Below are 23,477 nucleotides of genomic sequence, written 5' to 3'. Positions count from 1 at the left end.
ATCTCAGATTAGGATATGCAAAATCCACTTTCTTCACGTCAACTGCCCGATTATCCATTTAAATTGTTCTGAAGGCTCAGCAAAGCCAGCTGTAAAGCCAAATTCTGGCTCAAGATGTAGGAAGTGAGCGGTCCTTCCCTGAGGGTGAATCCTGGTAACAAGAGTCAAACAAACAGTAAGTGATCACTAAAAACCGAGCACCATTTATAATATAGCCTTCTAGTTCTACCAAACATCTACCACCAACAGCAGGAGATGTCAACATATCATTGGTGGGAGACAAACATGCCCCTCAAAAACCTCAGTTCCAGTAAGATGTTTTTCCACATGTGCTTAATATAAAATATTTACATCAGAAAACACACTGGTATTAAGGCTTCAGTCACATCCAAACTGATTTTTTTGTAGAAAATTCCACAGGCAATGGACAAATAACTGAAAATTAAATCAAAAATGGGCAGTAGAGTCTACAGTGTTCCAGTACTAGGTAATGGTGAACACCACAGAGCTGAGAACAGTCTCCAATTAATCTTTTCTTCAAAATCCAATTTGGCTATGAAACCATCACCAACAGCAGTTTGAAAAGGTGCACCATACAGTCATTCTTATCAAATCAATACCTGTCAAAATGGTGTCATCTTCAATAATTTCTGAAACACATATCATATAGAGAATCTGCTTTTTTCAACCTGGTATTAAACTAAATTACTTAATTGTTGTATTTAGAATTAGTTTGTGTAATTCAGTCTAAATATACAATTTCCTTTCTTGGAAAGTAATAAAGCTGTATTTCATTACACAAGCTTTAACAAGCTGACCAATATTGGCTCATGTGACATTGTAAAAGCAGATGGTAATTACATGCCAACCTTCCAAAAATAATCCAGTACTTACAGCTATCTGGTATATGGTTTTTCCCTTTTGAGAAAAAGCTTTTGGAACAGGGATCAAAGCTATTATGAAGCTGAGTGTTCTTTTCTTGCTACTTTTGATGTAGACCACACTCTTGTAATTTAGTTATTTGACGTTTCTTTTGACTATTCAAGACAGTATGTTTAAAAACTCATCAAGATTCTATTCCTTGGTTAGTGGACTAAAAATGTAATAAAATGATGATATAAATGAAAGAAAAATCTTTGAATACCTCTTCAATCTCTTAACAAAATAATTTAATAACCTATTTTGGTATTAAAATGATAAACCTTCCACAAAGCATAACAACAATAAACTACAGCAAATCAAGATAAAAACTACTAGTAGCATAGAAGGCAACCCTTCAACTACTGTGCATTCTTACCCTTGGGCTGACACATTAAATGGATTAATAAACCATTTCAAGGGAAACGAAAAACACATTTACTGTGAAATTAGACGTCTCTCTTCAGAGGAACATGATTTTTGAATTTTCCTCCATTTAGATTAAAAAACCTCATACCATACAATTATAATAATAATAATAATAATAATAATAATAATAATAATATGTGCTTTACAGTTTCACTTTTCTAACTGCAGAAATGCATACTTAAAAACGGAAGGCCATGTGCACCAGTAAGACTGAAAACATTTGTTTCTTTTGATAAAATGCAAATTTGCAGTGCAGCTATATCAACTCCTAACAGCCCACAGACTGACATACTATGTCTTCACAGCTGGGATTAAATTGTTTCTGAACAGCTGCTGTTGCTGGCTGAGCTCTGTGTGACCGCTGACTCCTGTGTCTCTAGATGTGGATGGAAGGGATTCCAACTGAATCAAATAAGGGAAAAAGCCCCTATCATAGAGCTTCATCATACAGCTACTCCAGGTCCAGCTTTGTGTGCAGATCAGTAGCCAAACTTTGACACAACAGACTTCCTCTGTCATTCCCCACTTGACTACCATCCATGCAAATAAGCTATCTGTGTGAGAACAATGGTGCTCTCTATACAGGATTCACATTGTGCACTCACTGAAGGCAGCCAAGATCTGTTCCACCTAATTTAGGCAGTCCTTTCTTAACCATGCTTCACAAAATCTAGCTTCAGTCTCCAAAGCTCCCTGTCATTTTTGATTTCTTGAGAACATAGTGGTTTAGAATAAAAGTGTAGAACAGTCTTCCTGAGCAGTGTAGAATGAAGGGTTCGGGTTTGTTACAGTATATAGACTTCAAGGACAAGGCAGGGGGGATTCTTGCAGTGGTGGAGCTCAGTAATAGAGGAGACTTCTAGTGTTATGTTGCTCAACTCCACATGTATCCATAGCCTATTCACTCAAATCCTGAAGAACACAATATGACAGTTACATGTGTTTTCGCAACTTTCATTTCACTATCTTCTTTCATCACTGCCTCACTGTACTACTGAAATAGCTCCACTGCTATGATGCTTTTATTGAAATTAAATTAATCTTTAGTGCTCTATACAGCCCCAACACAGTGGCTAAAGACAGACAGACAAACAAACAAACACACACATTTTCTGAACAGCTCGTCCCATACGGGGTCGCGGGGAACCGGAGCCTACCAAGCAACACAGGGCGTAAGGCCGGAGGGGGAGGGGACACATCTAGGATGGGACGCCAGTCCATTGCAAGGCACCCCAAGCGGAACTTGAACCCCAGACCCACCGGAGAGCAGGACGAGGTCCAACCCACTGCGCCACTGCACCCCCCATTAACGAACAAACAAACAAACAAACAAACAAACAAATAAATAAATAAATAAATAAACTAAAAAAAAAAAAAAAAAAAAAAAACGCATCTTAGGAAAACATGTCAGATGGTTTTTTTTCTTTCATAGGAAGTATCCTATATAACAGCCAGTGCTCTAGGGACACTTTTGTGCATTATGGTAGTATACAGTTTCCAGCTCTTGGTCCAACCAGCCTCAATCTTCCAGGCACGTGCTGCCAGCAGGAGGACAACCCCATGGACTGTGTAATGGAGAAATCTTTCTGTGTCTAATTAACCGCCCCCCCCCCACACCCATTTTGTACACTGCACTTCACAGAAAGGACGAAGACATTGAATTCTGGGAATCTGCCTCATTTTGCCCTTCCTGCATCCCTGTACAGCACATAAAAGGACCAAGTGAATAGAACCAAAGAGAGAGTGCATCTTGGGGAAAGAGTACTTACATCACCAGCTGCTAGGAGTGCGCTGTTTGCCTCGGCCATGTTCATGTAGTTGTTACTGTTCCCAAACTGCCAGAGAAATGAAGACCATTATTAGACTGCATGTTCTTGTTCCTTTCCTGAAAGGTCTAAATATGCCACTGGAAAAAAAAGTGTACTCTCACTGAGAACTCAAACTAACTGTAAAACAAGACAGGATACTTGGGTCACCAAAGTTCAATCAAATCGTTCTGTTCTGACGTTGGATTAACCAGACTGTGTCCTTGAGCATGTAAGAACTATAAAACTGCTGTACTGTCACACAGAAAACTGAACAGACATTTCAAATAGAGGCCACTGGTAACAAACATTGACAATTCATGAAGTTTAGCATATAAATTTAGAATATGTTTGCATCACAAAGTAATAAACAAAATGCAGTAAAAGCATTAGGCTTTGGTAACATAGGTAGGGTCTCTGTAAAAAAAAAAAAAATCCCATAACTGGAAGAATGTTTTTGTTGGTTTTGTGTCAAAAAGCAGGGGCTTTGCTACAATGAACAGAGGGTTGAAAACCTGTGTCTTCAGGCTGAGTGAAATACCTCTCCTTTCTTCAGAGACAAGCACGCTGACAGGCAGGAGCAACAGAACACAGAGTGAAGAATTACTGCCCAGAATCTGAAGCCTGGAGCATAATGTGTTTTCATGTGAAGAACTTAAGCAACTAAAGTCCACTTTTCGAAAGGAAGGCCACGTGGGAGCAGCTTTATATCTTCAAGAGAAAAATTTAAAAATAAGTTCTAATACAAAGCAATGCCAAAGACAAATTTGCATTTTACTGGCTAATACTTACACAGTTGTCTAACAAATCAATGTATTTATAATGTCAGTTTTTATAAGGATGTGACAGTCTAGTACCACTACCTTTTTCATGTCCAATCATGAACATGAAAAATGCATGTGGCATTGTGTGATTGAAATGAATCCACAGTATTGAGACTACAACAATTTAATTTTATATTCTTTTTGCCCCTTCAACCACCACTGACAGGGCTGATGGCAAATTCAGGGAAAAAAATGCAGTTAATTAACTGCAAATGGTATTTGTTAATTAGTACATGCCCAAGAGAAAGACAAGAAAGTGAAGAGCCATGTTAACAATGCAGTACACTGATGAGAGGGGAGAAGCAGGCCCAAAAGCATGTGGCGGAGCAGGTGGTTTCAGTGGTCCAAATCATTTAGAGGCCGCTCCCCTTCACTTCTCCCTCTAAATGGATCACAACCCGCTATTAAGTCAACACAGAAGCCTCGCTGCACACAGATACTTTGCTTGGGAACACCTGTCTGTTAAAAGCATTCCTCCAAAATAATTCACAAAACGAAAAACTACTGTTAAAGTACTGTACAACACATTCAACAGTATTGGCAAGATATCTGTTCCACATAGGATGAACACCAATATATTTACAGAAAAGAGGCTTCAGAAAATCCTGGCAAAACATAAAGAAAATTACTATTCACCATTTTATTTGGCCTTTACTATCAGTAACATTACAAGGCAAAGCACCTATAGGAATCATGTAAACAGAGCTCAATACAATATCAGATTTGACAGTTGCTTTAAATAAAGTGAAGCTTTCTGCTGTTTATTTTAAACTTGTTCATTAACGTATCATTCCCAGGTCACTAAACTGCAAGTTTCAGCTCATAACACAAAGAACCCAAGAAACTGAACCATAATCACCAACATCTACCCAAACCCCACAGAAAATGAAATTGTTTTCCCCAATGGAACTTTAGCACATTACTTTTCGCAATGAAGTACATTAAATTAAAAATCCTTTAGCTGTACACTTTGCAAAGAGTGTGCTTTCAGAGCTAAACTGACAGCAGTAATGACCGACTACACAAAATCAATTCTTTGGATTCTCTTAAACATGACAAAGACAAAGACTAATATTAATCTTGTCCAGTAGCTGAGTGAGCTCTCAATTAAGCAGGACAACAAGGAGTATTTATCATTTTTATTTATGAAGCCATTATTATTTTTGGTTAATTTAGTGAATACTTTTTGTTTTCTTGTTCATGAGCTGTTTCAGCCAAATGCCACATTAAATTAAGAATGATTGGAACCTCTGCTCTGCTGATGAAGGGGTACACACAGAACTGGGTCAGCTCAGACAATGGGTGCTCTGTAATTAAAGGATGAGATGCTGAAGGAAGCCTGCTTTTGACCCATTAGTGTAAACAAGGCAGAGTGTTCACAGAAAGCACTTCAGTAGCCAAAGGGATGGAAGCTAAGCAACCAGCAGCCTTAACTATCTCATAAAGGTCAGAAAAATCAGTCAGTCAGTCATTCAAATGTAGAACTAGTGTACCTACTTCTTAGATTTAAGCCTGCCATTTATAAATCAAAGCTGCAAAACCTATTCAAAATAAATGCTAAAGCAGTTCATATGAATGTTTCCAATAATCAGCAATAGTGCAGCTGCACTAGTGAAAGCAATGATCATGCAGATTATCAGCTCTGTGTATTTCAGACACTTTGTGCCAGTAAACAGAGAACAGTTTAAGCAACCAATGGGAGGCACAGGTTCTATTTACACTGTCAAGGAACTATATCAGAAAGCAAAAGACTTAAGAGCTGGATAAGCCAAAACTCTGAAGTGAACCCTGTATTTTTTGCATACTTTCAGAAGGAGAATTTATAATTAACAAATGTAACTCTGTCATAATTAATTTTGTGAACACCGTTTCAAAGACTGGAATGCAAGGACAGCTATCCTGACTTCCAAATTTACTATTTTAAGGATCAAGTGCAATGCAATGCATTTAACTGTATAACAGATAATACATTAAATATTTTCAGGGTTCTTAATATAATGAGATTTTTATTTGATCAGTTTGGAGGAGTGGTCCTATAATTAAAAATAAAATTCTTGTTAGTATCTTGTGCAACTCTATATAGCACCCCTAAACAGGCCTGTGGAGGACAACGGTATTTATTGTATTAGATCAAAGAAATGTAAATTCAGTCCCACATCTTATTAATTTTGTTATGACTGAGGGAAATCAGACATTATGGCTACAAGCCAAAATTCTTGGCACAACAATATCACCTCATCTGAGTATAAAGTGTAACTGTTACCTCAACATACAGTTAAGTGAACTGGACTAGACAAACTAAACTGTGTACCCTCACATGACCAAACACAGGTCATTGTTTCTCATACTACTTACTTCACATGGAATACAAGGGAGCAACATGCAGCTTTAAGTGAGTAACCATTCAGACGTGAGTAAGAAAAAACAAACTTTAGGAGACGAGACTCAGACTAAATTATATAGTCAGTTCTCAACTCAGTATCTATCCTTCAGTGTAGTAATCTGTGTCCAGCAAACACAGACCTAGTTTTAAGTAAGGGGAATTTCAAGGCCATCAAAAGACAGGCAACAGCCACCCCCACGCCAAAATTTTCTAGTATCTAGGATGTTCTCTTTTGGCTAGCAACCCTGTGACAATAAACTTTGAACTCAGGGAACACCCAAGAATTTTTTTCTTCTGCATCATTCTAAACAAGGAGGTCATAGACAAAGAAACCTAGATTACAATGATACATGATAAAATGCCTAAACTGACTTAGATTTAGGAAATAAAAACAACACAACAAACCATTAATGCATGTCACAAAAAGAGCAGCTTACACAAACAGGTTAGGGCATGCACTAAGAATATTCTGATATGAAAAAATACTAATGTAGAAATACACGTAGTAAAACATTTCAGTAAACAGCAAACAGGTGTGGTATGGTTCTTGCAATGAGTCAACTGAAACATGTGCTTTGTGCGGCACTGATATACTGAGAGTTGACAGATAACTCCACAGCTGTGCTTATACTCACTGATCATAACATTGCTATTGTTTTCTGAAATACAGTTCCCATGCTGCCATGCTTCACTTGAAGCACTTCAAATAAAACCCCAGCCACCTGCCATTCGGTAAAGCCTTACTGAAGACAACCATATTTCCATCTTATTTCTTATTACAGCTGCCACAGGGACAACCTAGACCTCTTCAGTCAGCACAGGGAACAAGAGATAAAAAAACAAGACAGAACAAGTACTGCAAGCTTTTGCCCCCTTTGCCAGCTGCTGCTTTCATAAGGAGAATCTCTGTGCTATCTTTTCATTTCCATGGCATCACCAACAAAACATACAGTGAATTAAACAGTAATTCACACTGAAAACTCAGGCCAGCTGCCCTCGCAATATCATTTATACTCAGTTGGCACTCACACTGTAGTCCTGAACTGTGTGCATACTTATGCAAGATTGCAGACCTACACCACTGGACAACACTTTTACCAAAAATTCAAAACTGTGCCTTACTGAGCAGAATCAAACACCAAGCTAAAAATACTTGTGGTCTGACTCCGTGCAAACTAAATTTGCATGGAATAAAAATTGAAAAAAAAAAAAGTCATGCACAGTTATGCCTAGCACTTAAAGCTGTTAAATATGTCTGAAAACAAGAATTGTGCTAAACATTAACAGTGCCAATGTGTAAGTGTAGCAAAGAAAAATGTAAGTCTTTACAAGCTAGTCAAACCTAACCTGATTCTTCATCACAAAACAGCAGCCAGATGGCAATTGGATTCAGTCTGTATTCTGTTTATTTCCTGTTAGCAGCACTGCACTGTTGTAATGTATTGTATCATCCTAGCTGTTGCCTTCACTGAGCTGACTGAGAGGGATATTAAAATGGCAATTCGTCCTAGGATATAAAAATGGCAATTAAAAACCATGTTCCTGTGCTGCTTGTAATGAATGTCTTCTTTATAAACACAAGGTCACAAATTGTTTTACATGTATACATAAATTACAGAATTCCAATAAAATTTTAAAACATGGAAATCAAGCTGTTTTTAAAATTTCTTTAACATTAAACTTTTATTTTAAAAACACAGAAATGCTTCAGGTTTTTGTCTCTTTTAAACATTGTTCATCTCATGAGTCAGCTGTGTGTAATACAATTTACAGTTTTTCTCTAAATATTGTTTTCCAGCCTTTATAAAATATGTTCCATTATTAAAAAACACTTCTTGGGGCTGGCATCATATCTACCTACCCACATTAACATACACATTACCCACATTAACATTTCCGAGGTTATGCTTGCATCCCAAAGATAACTAATGCATGTAGAATCATTTCCATTCTACAACCAGCACTTACCTATTTATAAAAAGTAGTATGAACTTTAAAATGTATCTTTACCTTTAAGACAAATCAAAATTAGATTTAAAAATAAGTTTGTCATTTTTATAATTTAACCAGGTAACTGAAAGTAGTTAAAACTGAACCAAGTAACTAAAAGTGTTGAGCATGTGCACAAAGGGTTCCGTTTCTTTACAGCTAAGAATTTGTCTTATACAGACCAGAGGCTGTGTCTGGAACAAACTGTGGCCGTCAGGAACTTACACCTTATAACACAAGTTTAATAAAATAAAATGAGGCAGTAATTCTAAAAAAACAAGTAAAATACCATAATACTAGTACTATTCTTGTTAAACATGTTTGTACTATATTACGGGTGGCACGGTGGCACAGCAAGTAGTGCAGCTGTCTTACAGCACCTGGGTAGTGCAAGAGAACGTAGGTTTGATCCCTGCTCAGCCTGTATGGAGTTTGCATGTTCTCCCCGTGTCTGTGTGGGTTTCCTCCGGTTTCCTCCCATGGCCCAAAGACCTGCTGTTTAGGTTCCCCCGTAGTGTGCGAGTGTCACAGAGAGAGAGTGTGTTTCACCGATGTATGGATGAGTGGCCCATTGTAAGTAGTGTATCTAGCAGTGTTAGTCACCTTGGTGAATAAGGTGTGTGGGCTGATAATACTACATAGAGTTCAAGGGAAGTTGCTTTAGAGAAAAGCATATGCTAATTAAATAAATGTATTATTATATTATCCTATTGTTTTTACTTTATAAACATTTTAAAAATTATACCAACTCCGTTCAACTTATATCTATAAAGCACTCCTAAAGAGTGATGCAAAGAACTGAACAACCAAACACCAGTGGTAAAGAAGTAACGAAATAAATGTTTGCAATATGGTAATCCCTCAGATACAACCATTCGAGTTATGAGAACTCGACTTGAAGTTTACTACAAGTTTCATTTCATATACCTACTTCTTCGCATTTACAAGGACCAAATTTAAATTTTGCATGCTTCCCAAAAGCTGAGCAGCTGAGCATTACAATGATTGCATTTGGCAAAGTGACATACAATGATGATGTAGTATTTATCTGACCACTTTATCCATGGTGACTTCCAATGTTAGACACTACACTGAATTCCTAATAATCATTCACCCATTTACACCATACAGCAATGGTAAGTTTATGGTTTAACAAAGGGTTAGACATGGTTCTTGGCTTTATGCTCAGTGTCAGCAACAAAGCATTGTAACACACACACACCTCTTTGGAATATGGAAGGTAACCAGGGCACCTAGAGGAAACCCACACTAAGTGCAAATTACCTTCAGAAGGTGAGAAAAAAATGTACATATCATACTATAAACAATGTGTTTTTTTAGTATAGTCATTATGAGGGTAGGTTTTCAACAGGCAATCCTGCAATTATTTAACTCATTTTCAGTAAATGCAGTTTGTTTATTAGTTCAGAGAATAATTTATTGTCTACAGTTAATCAGCCAGCATTTGCTCCCCTTTTCTAGAGGATGTGCAAAAATAAAAATCATTCTCAGCTGAAGTTGTGGGGGAGGGGCTGATCACCCATCTTTTCAACTGTGTCTTGTGCAGATATTATGGAATGCAGTTTAGGAGAATGGTGCCATATAAAACACAGTGTCTGGTAATTTTGAACTACCAGCTGAATTAATATTTAAATGAAAAAGAAATTCTAGCATTTCAATACTTGGATTCCTGTGGGAAACATCATAAACTATAAATATACACTTAATTTTGAGCCACCAAATGAATTGTGAACTTACATTAAAATGTAATTCTTTTAAATAAATCATTATGAGTAAACAAAAACCAATACCTTCAATTCTTCAAGGCATTAAAATTACAGTAGGAAACTACAGTTTCACATGAGCATTGATTTAAATCACAAAGATTATATTTTGTTACATAGTAAGAAAAAACTATTTTGGAGGGTAGATTAACAACCATCCAGAGAAACAACTTCAACTGAAGAGCACAAGGACACTCATTGTAAAGTCATCTTTAATCTGACAGATGGAAAAGGGCTAACTTGGGTTAAACACAGCTTATTTCAGGTTCAGGATCAGAGTACCCTTTCACCTCTTTTAGACACTTTTAATTATTTTCTCTGCATTTACGGGTAAAACAGAACTGAGTCATATGTGTCAAAGCCCCATTTATAGCATCACTATTTGTTCCATATATATTTTGATAAAAATTCACTATGAAAATCAGCCAGTGTTCATTCACTGAACCTATCAACTAAAAGGAAAAGTCTGTATAAATCTCAGAAACACAAACTGCCCAGCAATAACTCATGTGTCAGTCCATTATAAACTTCAGGGCAAACTGTATTAAACAAATGGTTCTGCCCACAGCTGGAAAAGAGGGGCAATATGGAGGAGCAGAGGTTATTGTCTAATTTAAATCTTGGCACCATTCCCAGAGCAGTACAAGACTCCAATTTGTGGCTGTGTTGCTTGGCATTGCTGACAAAGGTCCTTCTGCAGATGCAATTGGGCTCGTCTCCAGAAATGTGTCTGGAAACTGCCGATCAACAAGTCGGCAAAGATTAACAATATGACTGGAGCAAATTAGTTCACATTATGGAAACATATGGTCAAGGATGTTCTCTTTTTCACTTTATGCAGGCATCAGCTACAACATTCCAAAACACCTTGTAAAACATTACCTATTTGACTTTACAGAATGACTTAACTTAAAAAAAAAAAGGTTAAAATCTAAAAAAATTGGGAAAGACCTATCAATCAATTGACACAACTCTGCCTTTTAAGCATTCAACAGAAAATAACCTTCAATAAATACTTCTTTACACATTAAGACAAAATTTATATAATCTCTGTTAAAACTCTGTTTAACTGACTTTTAGCAGATTATAACAGGTAGGTCAATCCACAATTTATATATTTATACCATTATCCAAAAAGGGAAATACTAACACACCTGTAAAGAGCTTCTTTTTGATTTAAAAATAACACAGCTGTTTTCTCTACCTTCTCAGAAACTTAAACTTTCTTGGTATACAAGACATTCATTATTAAGAGGAAAGGGAAGAGAACAGGCAGAGGGTGGGGGAAAGTCCACTAGAAATCACTTATTTACAACCTGCAACTGGAATAAAAGCAAGTATCACAACACAGTCTTGGTCAGATTACAGATTTCTCACAGGAAATAATCAAATTAAGGTTTTTCATCTAAGCATTTAAACATGACACATAACATGATATACTCCACTTCATTAAAGACACCACTTAACATTTAGTCTGCTGACAGCAAGACTTGGTTTATATTAATCAGACAAGCACCAAAGCAGCCGGAGAACTTTTCTTAAAGGTTAAATTATTATCACTGTTATTATTATACTTCATGGCTTCAATCTTTTTTCCTGTACTGAAGCTGAATTAATTATTTTATTGTGAATTTCCAGAATTGCACAGTATTTTGCCCAGTTTTATCATCAGTCATTAGAGCATTTCACCTAAGGAATAATTTTCTGAATTATATGCAATGGGGTTTTTATTAAATAATCTTGTAGCTCATTAAAAAATATAAGTACACTGATATACATGTTGTAGGAATGCTACAATCACAAAACTTTCACATCGTTTTTTTTTCATCCAACCACTGTATTATGAAGACTGGTTTGTGAATTCTGGAGCACTGATAAATTAAGCTGTAGCAAGCTAGAGTGCAGTCTTCAGCCTGCTCTTCATTCCCAGGACTTGTGGTCTCTCCTAATTCATCTTCATTATGTTTTGGTTTGACCTCCTTTTTCACATCTCTGTCAGAGCACAGCCTGCAGGGAGCTGTTAACAGTTCTTCACAAAGTATCATGAAAAGTGTCTATGCCATAGCGATTAGCTTATACCATCGTGCTAAGGAAAGTCGACAATTATGTTAAAATTCTTAGAAAACAATACAAACATTCTTCTGCCGTCTTCAAAGATTTATTCAAATGTTTTTTTGTTCACTTATGCTAAATATATGGTACATTAAAAACTGATTAGTATTTAGCCTTCATATTTGAACACTATCTTCATTTCAGAAGGATTAACTAACAAGGATAACTGTTAAATAAAAATATTAACAAACTTGCTTTAATAAAATTTGTACTACATATGGCAGAAGCACAGACCTTCGAAGAAGAACTGATAATCATTTTAGAAGAATATGGAGTGTACGTCATACTCATGGATCATTCGTTATATGAATGCTCTAGGGCATGAATTCACATTGTTATTCAGAAGTAGCTCATTTACACTTAAAACAAGGTCCTTCTGGATTTTAATTAAGCTCTAAGGTACCTCCCAAAGGGATGTGCCTAAGTAAAGAGAACCACTTTGATTTATGTTCGTCTCTATTTCTACTTGAGGAATGCCTTTTGTCAGGCATCTTTCTTGAACAGTATGCAGATAATACAATTACACCATTTGCTAATTACTTTCAATATTTTACACTGAAGAAAAAAGCCCTAAACGGCAGCCTAAATGAATACGCTGTCAAGTTATTTCAGTATTACTCTCATCTCCACTTACATGCAATTAAAACAAACTACTTTGCTATGAACCAGGAAACACTAACGGCGCATTAGATCTCATAAAAGAAAAACGACTGTAATTTCACAAAAACTTCTTTAAAAGGAATAAGTAGTCAAACCTGTCAGTTCTTCCGGATTCTGGTAATGGGAGCATACATGGGAATTTTTTGTGAATGTCATTCTGCACGGAATGACCCCTAAATGATTAAAATGGACCATGATTCTACTGTACTGTTCAGTATTTACTTCCATTTCTGTATAAGCAGCTCAGTGACAGTAAAAAAAATGAATTTCAAAGACACTGCAAATTAAGGAACAAAATGTAGCAGACTTCTAATGTAGTACTGTCAATATAATGGTCATTTAGCTACAGAGCTCCTGGAACATGGAGGGAAATATTCCTGGGATTTCACCAACAAACACTACCGAGAATTTAAAGAACTTTAATAGGCTCTTAAAATAGATTCACCATGCACTGCTGAGGCATGTCAAGCAGCGCACATTATAAAATGTTAGCATTCAGTCGCACAATTCTCAAACAATTCACTCCTTCAGAAATTCTTTTAACAGTCAAAAGTTTATATGTCACCTATAGGTAAAGGTTTACATATTGATTAGTTCTGTAGTTCTACAATGTGCATCATGCGCAGTAAATTCACCACTGCACAAAGAGGCCAGATCAACAAGGCCCAAACAGTGTACAAATAAACCACAAAGTGAAATGTCCACAAATAATTCAGTGGGGCGAAGTTGTGCAAAAGATATCTGGCTTCAGAAAGATAGCACATAAAAGAAAACATTACATACTAAAAAATATGAAGCTGGGTTGTACCATTAGACTACTACTTCACATTCAAGTATTCAAAAAAAGAGAGAGAAAAAATCTTCAGACTAATTTTTTATTCTGTTTCAGCACAGTCTCTACTGTTGGATGGTGGCCCAGTTTTCAGATGGTCTGTTACTGCTTCAGTTGGTTTTGTAGATGCCAGGGCATGACATGCAGTCTAATTTATAGTGGGACTAATGTATGCATCTTATGAAAAGATTCTAGAATCACTGTACAAACATGTGGAATAAAATAAACCTCTTTAAAATGACATTGAGCAATTGTTTATAATTGAATAGCAATCAGCAGTGCTTTCATTAACAATTGCACAAGATGTGTTTAATTTAGGAAAAGAGCCAAACTTTGAAATCCTGCTGAATCCTGAAATCAGTAACTGTAATTGGGTCTTTACTGCAGCATCCTAAATGAAACATCTAACTGAGTCTTCAGATTGGTGTGGGGCTTTTCTTTAAAGGGTTCCATCTGTAATGAAACAATCAGTGTACAGTTTCTGGAACTACTTTTCTCAGTGTCACCGGACACACGAAATAAATATTACAGCTAACCGAGCAATGAGAAAAACCATATGCCTGGCGACAGGCAGGGCTTAACTGGCATTACCTCAGAGTTTTTATGTCTTGAGCAGTGTCTGAGAAATATTCATCTATAAAACATATAATTTGATTTCACTTGTGCTGATATTTTAAACTAAGTACAGTATTTTCTTTGAGTATATTACCAATTTAACATCTAGAATGATTTATGTTTGGATCAGGCAAGAAATTAATGTTATAAAATGTACATTTGACATAAACTCCTGCGTTGTTTGCTTGAAAGGATTAACAAAAAAGGAACAGTTAATAATAAATTCATTGTTTATAGAGTTTCACTACACCCCAGTCTTTAAACTGAAAAACATAGAATTAAACCTTTACATAAAACAAGTAAAAAATTGACCAAGGAAATAAAAATACAGAAACTGTTTATTACTCAAAGAATAGCAACAGAACTGGAAGTAATAGTTATTACGTGTAAATGTATAGATGAGAAAAAAAAAAAAAAACTGACTAGCAACAGTTGGACTGTATACTTCAACATATATGTGTAGTTCCACTTCTTTCTGAAGAGTTACTTTCAAAAGGCATTACATTTGTCACATTCACATATGACTAAAATGTAGCTATCGACATATACATCACAGAGGAGAAAAAATACATTTAATACAACATGCTATGAGCAGCATCCCAGTGAAAGATCAGCTTAAACTGCCAGTAAACAATTATTTTCAGACTGAATACTCACATTATAGTGAAGTTCAACTGGAAGACAAATTACATCCTTCCACTTAAGAAGAAAATATTTTTAGAGTATATGCATGTTCTTCAAACAGTTAATTAGAACATTATGGAGCAAGGTCAGCTTATTGAAGAGAATGCACAGCAAAGCACCTCTGTCAGGAACACATTTAAAAATACTGCTCTCAGGTTTCATTGCAAAAAGTGTGCAGAAATGGCCAATGTCCTCCAGGATTCAGCACTGCTCCACTGCAGTATCCTTTTAGTGCTAAGCTAAGCAGGTGTCATAATACACCACTGTTGATGTAGGCATTATATGTTTACAATCAGTGTATCACATGCAGTACTTTCTATTGATGGAACACAGATTTTATATGTGATTTTCACAAAGTCTAAGATGGAAATGTAGAGTACGCATGGGTTTAATATTGAGCCAGGGTCTAGGTATTTCTATATAAATAAATAAAATGCAAACATTAAACAAGCAGTTCATTTCATGCAATAGTGCTTTTTTGATTTATGCTTTTTAGAAACTGGAATTTTCAAACAAACTACATAAAATTTCTTACCATGCAAAAGTTGAAACTATTTAAATTCATAAACAATGTATTTTTCCTTTTTTCCTGGCTGTATTGAAATCTCAGTTAAGAAGCTTGCCTTTGTACAGAAAGCAAAACTATCCCTAAAATTAGAGCATGCCTTGTGGTTTTCAGAATGTTATTTTTCTTCTTCATTCAGGTAACACTTTCATTGAAGGTTGACTTAAAATACACCTGTTGAATCAGGCATTTGGCATCAGATGTATATTTAACAAAAACATTTAATTGTATTCGAATTTATGGTTTAAAACATTAAACATGTTTTATGTTTTGCAGTTGGACCGCAGTCCTGCTCTCCGGTGGGTCTGGGGTTCGAGTCCCGCTTGGGGTGCCTTGTGACGGACTGGCGTCCCGTCCTGGGTGTGTCCCCTCCCCCTCCGGCCTTACGCCCTGTGTTACCGGGTTGGCTCCGGTTCCCCGTGACCTTGTATGGGACAAGCGGTTCTGAAAGTGTGTGTGTGTTTTGCAGTTATATGGTAACTATTTAAACAATCAGTGCCCTTTAATTTATCTCGGATCATCCACTCAATTAGCTGTACTTTGCAAAAATGCTCAAAATTGTGTCAAAAGGCAGAATGTATTTATGTACTGTTAACTGCATTTAACTGAAGATGTGGACATACAGGATATAATCCTGAATGTAACACACAAATTATCTTAAAATGAATCACAGTTTAAAAACAAATGTATTGCCCCTTACTTTCATGATTTGAAATGCTGGGATGGGACAGCTAGTAGCATAAGAGTTAGAGCTGCTGCCTTTGGACCCAAAGGTTGGAGATTTGAATCCCACCTCCAGCTGTAGTACCCTTGAGCAAAAGTACTTATCTTAAAATTGCTCCAGTACAATTAGCTGCAATGGAAAAAAACACTGTGGATAGCTTTGAAGAAAAGCAAAAGATAAATAATTTAACATTATATTTGGACATTTTGGGATAGAAAAGAATAACTGCATGTTGCAACAAGTCTGTATACACCTCGCCATCAGTCAGAGAAGCTGCTCTCTTTTCTTGAGACTGAATATGTTTCTAAAACAATTCTATTGCCATAGTGCCATTCCCTCAACTACTTCATGCCTAATAGTCTCAACCAAGAACGGAACTATACAGTTCAACTCAATTTGCACAGTGGGGACAGGATACATGTATTCTGTTTAACAGTGGAAAATTTAAGCAATGGATCGTTTATGGGCACTGCTGTGAGTGTGGTTGCACTGTTTACAACATGTTCAGTACTTTTGTGGGGAAGGACCTAAGATGGTTTGAGATATTTGGGATCTGACAGCTGTTACCAAGCAGGCATGGACCAGTAATGGGTTAAGTGCCAGAAACTTAGATGAAGTAAGGCAGACTTATCTAACAGCTGCCAATGAGGGTCTGAATAAGGACCAGGAAACATGTTGAGGAGAAGGCAACCTGAGTAGCATAACCACTGTTGAATTATGAGACACAGGACATGGTATTTAAGTGTAGATCAAGTGTAGATCATGTCAAAAAAGTTGCATATCTCTGATAAATTGTACAAAAGAGACAGGTGGTCTCTACCTTCAAGAAGTGCTATTGGAGGATAAATTTCAAACATGGTTACACTATCACCTGACATTTTGACTAATTGCTATGGTATCCGCAGACACTGATTTTTAAAGTTAAAAAATGTGGTTATTCGAAAGGACAGTTTTTTGACTACGGTGCAAAAATGTTTTGCACTGCTACCAGTAAAATGTAACAGTTGTGCTATAGTTTGAGCATCGCAATGTCATCTTATTTTAGGGCAAAGGTACCATTACAACTGCAGCTCTTCAGATGTATCATTTTACATTGGCTCTCTTGCTCTGTTTGTTCACAGCTTCCATAGCAACTACATGCATATCCTGCTATCTGCCTTCCTGGTATCTGCACTTTCACTATAACACCTCTTGAAAATGAATACCCTTCTTTGCTATCTGCCCCGATCCCACGCATTATAACACCTTTTTTGTCAAAGCATCTCTGAAAAAAATTTGACTCTAAGAACACATTTTCTTATATTTTCTTACTCAAATCAAACTGACAAAAAATGCTACAAAAGAAACTGTAGTGGCAGCAATGAAAGTAGTTGCTCTCCTATAATGCAGCACTGCTGCTGCGGATGTAAATAGTTGTTGGGCTGCCACTGTGGGGAGATACGGGGGATTAATGACTCCCATGTTGTTCTGTAGTTACAAAGGTTTTGGCCGGGCATGTGCGCGCTCTGTGAGTGCTGCTGTGTCACAATGCAGAGGCACCACAAAGCTTGTGTTCTGACACTTCTGTCTCCCAAGCAGTCTTTCTATAACCCTACCAACAGCATGGTTCAGGCAAGTTGTTACAATATTTCTGGGTAACTTAAATATTATGGTTCATATCATACTGTTATTTACTGTCTGTTATTAGTATATGATGACTTAATTATTTTAAATATTTTCATTTTTAGAGAAACTTGTCAAAGTTAGTTGGGGTTTTCGGGATCGGCTGAGAACTGACTATAATCTTCCCAATAAGAAATAATGGTAAATGGGCTCCCACTATCTGCCTTTTTGCTATTCACCCCATTTCCAGGAATGGATTAAGGGTCCACAGCAGGGTATGCCCATATTATTAAAAAAAACAGTGAAACATCATGGAAGCCCTTAGCTACAGAAGTTCAGAGGTCAACTCGAAAAATCTGAAACTGCCACAATATTGTTGGACAGCATAATGTTTTGGCTTTCAAAATTACATAAGGTGTATTTTAATGGAAATACAAGTAATGATACAGGAATGTACAGAACTATTCAAACATGAATACCGTTTGGTTGGCTACTTAAAATGTGTTCATGGATTTCTTTCATTTCTAGTCTTAATGACACATAGCCTGATGCTACCAAAACAGACAAGGAGGGGGAGAAAAAAACACTACATAAAAAATAAATTATGTATGCTTCTTCCGAGAATAGGTCATTTAACTAACTGAAAAAATTATACTTAAGTGAACACTTCCATCAAGATCCTTCTGAAGTTTGAGTAAACTGTGAGGAACAAAAGAAACTGAATGAAAGGAGTATATATAATATATTGCAAGTAATGATACATGCAAGTTCATTCACTAACGTACTGAAGACTTCCACACTGGGGCTATCTAGTGGGAAGGCAGAAAAATATTTTAAATCTTGAAATAAGCAAAATGCAATTTTGTAGGCCAAAACCCAAATGACACTATCACAGTCACACGTAACATAAAAAGTAATCAAAGGATTCATAATGTAAACTTTAAGATGTCCTAGTTTTTGTTCTGAATTAAAGCAGCTGCATAGTGATCAAAGCAGTCACACAAACATTAAGGCATTTAATAACTTTAGTTATTCTCCATTAACTCCCATTAACTAATACCACATGCAGTCTCCAGGAACCACACAGCTCACAATAAAAATCAAAAGCACAACCATAATCTCCCTTTGACTTCCCTCTCTAATATATAACTGCACACATGATTTCCAAGCACCAACCAATCATTAGCTCAATGGACCCGGTGGGAAAGTCCTTAAACACAGTTTTCTTTGTGTTCAAACTTATATCAAACAGCTATATTAAAAGGGCATCCTGCTGTGACAAATCTGTCACACACCTGAATGCAATCCACACAACTAAATATTAAATACTGAAATAACAGATGGACTTCTTTTTCCTCTCAACTACAAGGCATACCATAGTACCAGGCTGAAGAGTGTTTTCAATCACACTTTATGGCACCTTTCATCAAGGTCCTTTACTGAAGTTCATTCAATTGCAGCATTTCATTTCCTTTGTAATATTCTGGCCTGTGTTAATACACTCAGCTCTGAAGTTATGACATTTTCTTTTCTCGACTGCCATTTTCTGTCCAGCTATTTAAAAATTACTACTATGGTTTATTGGCTTAACTGCAGAGGAAGCAAATCAGGCTTCAGACCATTGTCCAGATTATTTGGTATTTCACCAATTTTGTGATATTTGGAAGTGCTTTGAAACACTTTAGTCTCTTGTGTCATTAAAATGTAATCATTTCACCAGCAGCCTTCTGAATCTCAACAATTACTTACAAATCAAAATGAAAATTTATTAATTTCGAGAGGCTCATTCTGCACTCTCCACGTAAACTAAAAATGAGAAAACACAAACTACATAAAATGAAAGTAGTAAAGTGCATTATCTGACAACTCTATGATTCAAGACAAGCCCAGCCAACATAGTTCATTTTGCAGGATTAGAGAATGGAAAAGAGAGCTGTTTAAAAGATAAGGTGCAGCACTATGTATCAATATTAGAAAACTATTTTGGTCAAGTATATCAGTTCCACTGAAATGTCTGTACTGCAGCAGAATTTTCTGTCAGGAACACAAGATGTTAGAAATGTTATGTAACAAAATGTACATCTGAAGACACTTCCTTCTCTCTGACAATTGGAACAAGTTTCCCACTTCACACAGCATGATTCCTTACAGACTGAATGTAAAGCTCAGAGATTTCAAATGACACTATTATGGGTAACACAGAATTACATTTCAGCTAATGAAGTCTCACTGCCCATAGCAACTTTAGTAAAGCAAACCATCAGTGCTGCATATAAATATCTGTACAGAGGAATAATGACTTTTAGGCTTTTTTCATATTTAGGCTTGCTGGCATCACTGCCAAGTATTTGACTCCTACAGTTACATTTCTTTATTTAGCTGATGCTTTTCTCCAAAGCAATTTAAAATGTTGAAGTAATTGCAACTATTTATGCTTTTATACAGCTGGGCATTTTTACTAAAGCAATTTAGGGTAAGCATCTTGCTCAAGGGTACTACAGCAGTAGGTGAGATCTGAACAAGCAACCTTTGGATCAAAACGTAGCAGCTGTACACAACTACACAAGCAGCCGCCTACCCACAGCTACAAGATATTTGTCAGACACAACAATATGTTAATGACCTTAACTTTCTGTTTTTCTTGTGTTTTCTGTTGATTGGGTAACAGATTTTTGGAACACAGGATTGCAGATTACCTGAAATTTTGCTTTTGCTGTATAACAGAAGTTAAAAAAATGAAGGTGAATTTGAGCCCTTGTCAGCCTGGTATTTAGTCATGGTATAACTTCACACAAAATATGAAAACATGAAAATGTCACTCAACATACTATATTGTTAAAACATACTGTATTGTTAAAAAAAGAGTAGCTTTAGATTATTTACATTACTCTGTTCACAAATCAACACCTGAAGTATTAAAAACCACAACAGACAAAACCCTGCACAAAAGCAGATCTGTCCATAGTACTCATCAATCTGAGGAACTTATGTTTCATTAAAGTGGAAAAAAAAAAGTTTTGATAGCAGGTTTCAAGTGGTTATGGCAGCTGTGCATATAAAAAATCAAAGTAAACACTGGAATAAAAAGACATGGCTATGAGGAATGCAGAGCAGCTACAAGTGCCACTTGTCCAATCAAAGGCACAATTCCTTTTCTCTTTAATTTCACAGCCTTATTGCTCAAACATACTGTATATATACCGAATCTACAGGGAATTAGAAAGTGCCACTATGCATATATTCGCCCTCAGTTACTATCATTAACTGCTTGTCCAAGTCAGAGTTATGGTGGTTTGGAGCATATCCCAGAACCACAGAGTACTAAGCTAAGGAGGGTACACCCCAAATGGGATGCCACTCTATCACAGGCTGCATGTACTCCTTAAATTATAAAGCATTATAGCAAAAACTCTTCAAAGTAACATAAGAAATGTACACACTGGTATTTAAACTGCTCAGATCAAAAAAGTAAATTAGCAATTTAAAAAGTTTAAATAAATTATCGATTCTAAATTATCACAAAACCCACATAGAGAGGGAGTGTAAAAAGAAATGCTGTTGGATAACAAAAATCAGGCTCTCATATAAGTATAAAAGCAGAGATGCACTCCGCAGTGGGGCAAAGCTCTATGTGACATTGTAAATCTGCTCTTTTAGTGGCTCCAGTAAGTTCCCACTGGAGAGACTGCATCAGTGTCAAATCTCTTCCATCTGAATTATTCTGCTACCCATGAGTGTTTTAATACTTTCAAAATTTGTATTCGGATTTTTTTTGCAGACTGCCTTTATATATATAATAGTGAGCAGGAATTTTTAAAAACTGTCTATTTCTGTCCCTTTGGGCCCAAAAGACGAACAGCTGTGGAAACAGCAGCAGGATGGGTCCCTCATAATTAATAAAAGGCTGAGAGAGAATGGAAACAATGAATGAAGCTGAAAGCCTGAAACCTGTGTGAGTCACAGTAATAATAGACAGACAGCAATTAATTAACAGTATGAGTATCTTTCGAACTGTTCTCCTGTAGCATCATTAAATCTGCGTGTAAGGAGAGCACTAGTCTAGTGCCACCAAAAATTTAAACTTCTCTCAATTAATTAGCTCGTCGTTGGAAATCACCTCCTCCTTCTGGTGAAGTATATGATCAGACAGTAGTGTCACGAACCTCCACTCAGTCCAGTTAGATGCTGAAGAGCCTGAGGCAGCAAGACCTTGGACTAACAAGCAGCGCCAGGCAAATATAAACAAGAAGAAGGAGTGAACTTTGTGAGGAACGAGGTGGGTGCAGAGAGAGAACACGGGCAGCCGCGAGCTCGAAAGTCAGGTGGAGGATTGAGGATGGAGGGGTGATCACCTCACCTTGCTGTAGCCGTAGTAGCCGAGGCAGTGCGGGAAATCCAGGCTGGGCGGCTCTCCGGGGACCGGGTTCCCACCGGCTGTCGGGTAGAACCGTACATCCATGACGGGCAAAGTACCGCAGTGCCACCGGGCTTATTGAGTACGACCTCGCTCGAGTTGCGTGAGAAAGAACAGAACCCCCAAAACTAGTACGCTGACGAGACGAGCAGAAGGGAACGGCAGTGAGTGAAGTTTGTTGTACAAATATCAAATTAATCCTCCAGTCGCGACGCCCTCTGACAAGTGACCGCTGACCGTGGCCCAGGAGCGCGGCTCGAGCGCCCCTCACATTCGCGCCAAAGCCGCACTGTTCGCTCGCTCGCTCGCTCGCGCTCGTGCGCGCGTACGGTAAAAGAGGCGCCTCGCGCTCAACGAAAAAGACGCCCCGCGAAAGCTCTGCCACACAGCCTCCACAATCAGCGACTCAGGGGAATAGAAAAAAAATAAGTTAAACTCATACAGGACGGAGGAAGGATGGCCAGCATGCTTTTACTCCCTTCTCTTGACTGACGACTTTTGCCTCTTCTTTCTGTTCTTTCTTTGTTATTGTTCGCCGTTGTTGAAACACCGTCCGTTGCCTCGCGGGGACGTCACGCAGCGAGAAATGGCAGGACCCCCCGTTTCCTCGCGGTGACCCTGCGTCCGCAACGGCTCCGAAAAGGTCTCGCACAACCCCCCGTCTGCTCGCAGTCTCGCACGGCTTCTGTACTTATTGAACAAGTGAAACATCCCGACGAGCGCACGCCCCGCCCCCCGCGCGCGCCTCGTCACCCCCCTCGGCCCGCGGTTCACTCTGCACGAGCTCCAACTCCAACGTACTTCTTCGTACTGGAGCAAAGGCACTGCTACGTACTTTACACGTGATCCAATTATAATACTGTACCTTTAGTAATATAAAACTTGTGGCATAAATTAGGACATGGGAAACATTTGACATACACACGCGCTTTTTTAAAATGTTATCTCTTTTGTTTAAAATATCATGTTGCTTTGCCTTTGTGTTGTTTGAACAAGTGCATGAAGTGTTTGGAGATGATAAGTTCATGCTGAGACTAGTGAAAAGAATCTAAAGCAACGAGAAGCAACAAATGAGCCTTATGCAGGTTGAATGGTAGGCTGATAGACTCAAAAAGCCTGTTCGCTTGTTAAAACCAA

The 23,477-nt window shown here is 37.4% G+C and overlaps 1 protein-coding gene across 1 annotated transcript in view; it reads right to left on the bottom strand.

The window, feature by feature from the left end:
• LOC108926270 (TOX high mobility group box family member 3-like) overlaps nucleotides 1-23,085 on the bottom strand; it is a 35,614-nt gene extending 12,529 nt beyond the window's left edge. The window contains exons 1-2 of the mRNA XM_018738857.2: nucleotides 22,284-23,085; nucleotides 3,117-3,182 (exon numbers count right to left, since the gene is read on the bottom strand). Coding sequence (XP_018594373.1) covers nucleotides 3,117-3,182; nucleotides 22,284-22,385 — 168 coding nt within the window. The 5' untranslated portion in view covers nucleotides 22,386-23,085. The remainder of the gene's footprint in view (nucleotides 1-3,116; nucleotides 3,183-22,283) is intronic.
• Nucleotides 23,086-23,477: the final 392 nt, after the last annotated feature.

The sequence above is a fragment of the Scleropages formosus genome, chromosome 7, assembly GCF_900964775.1.
Source record: "Scleropages formosus chromosome 7, fSclFor1.1, whole genome shotgun sequence".
NCBI lineage: Eukaryota > Metazoa > Chordata > Actinopteri > Osteoglossiformes > Osteoglossidae > Scleropages > Scleropages formosus.
This window is presented reverse-complemented; position numbering and strand designations above follow the sequence as displayed.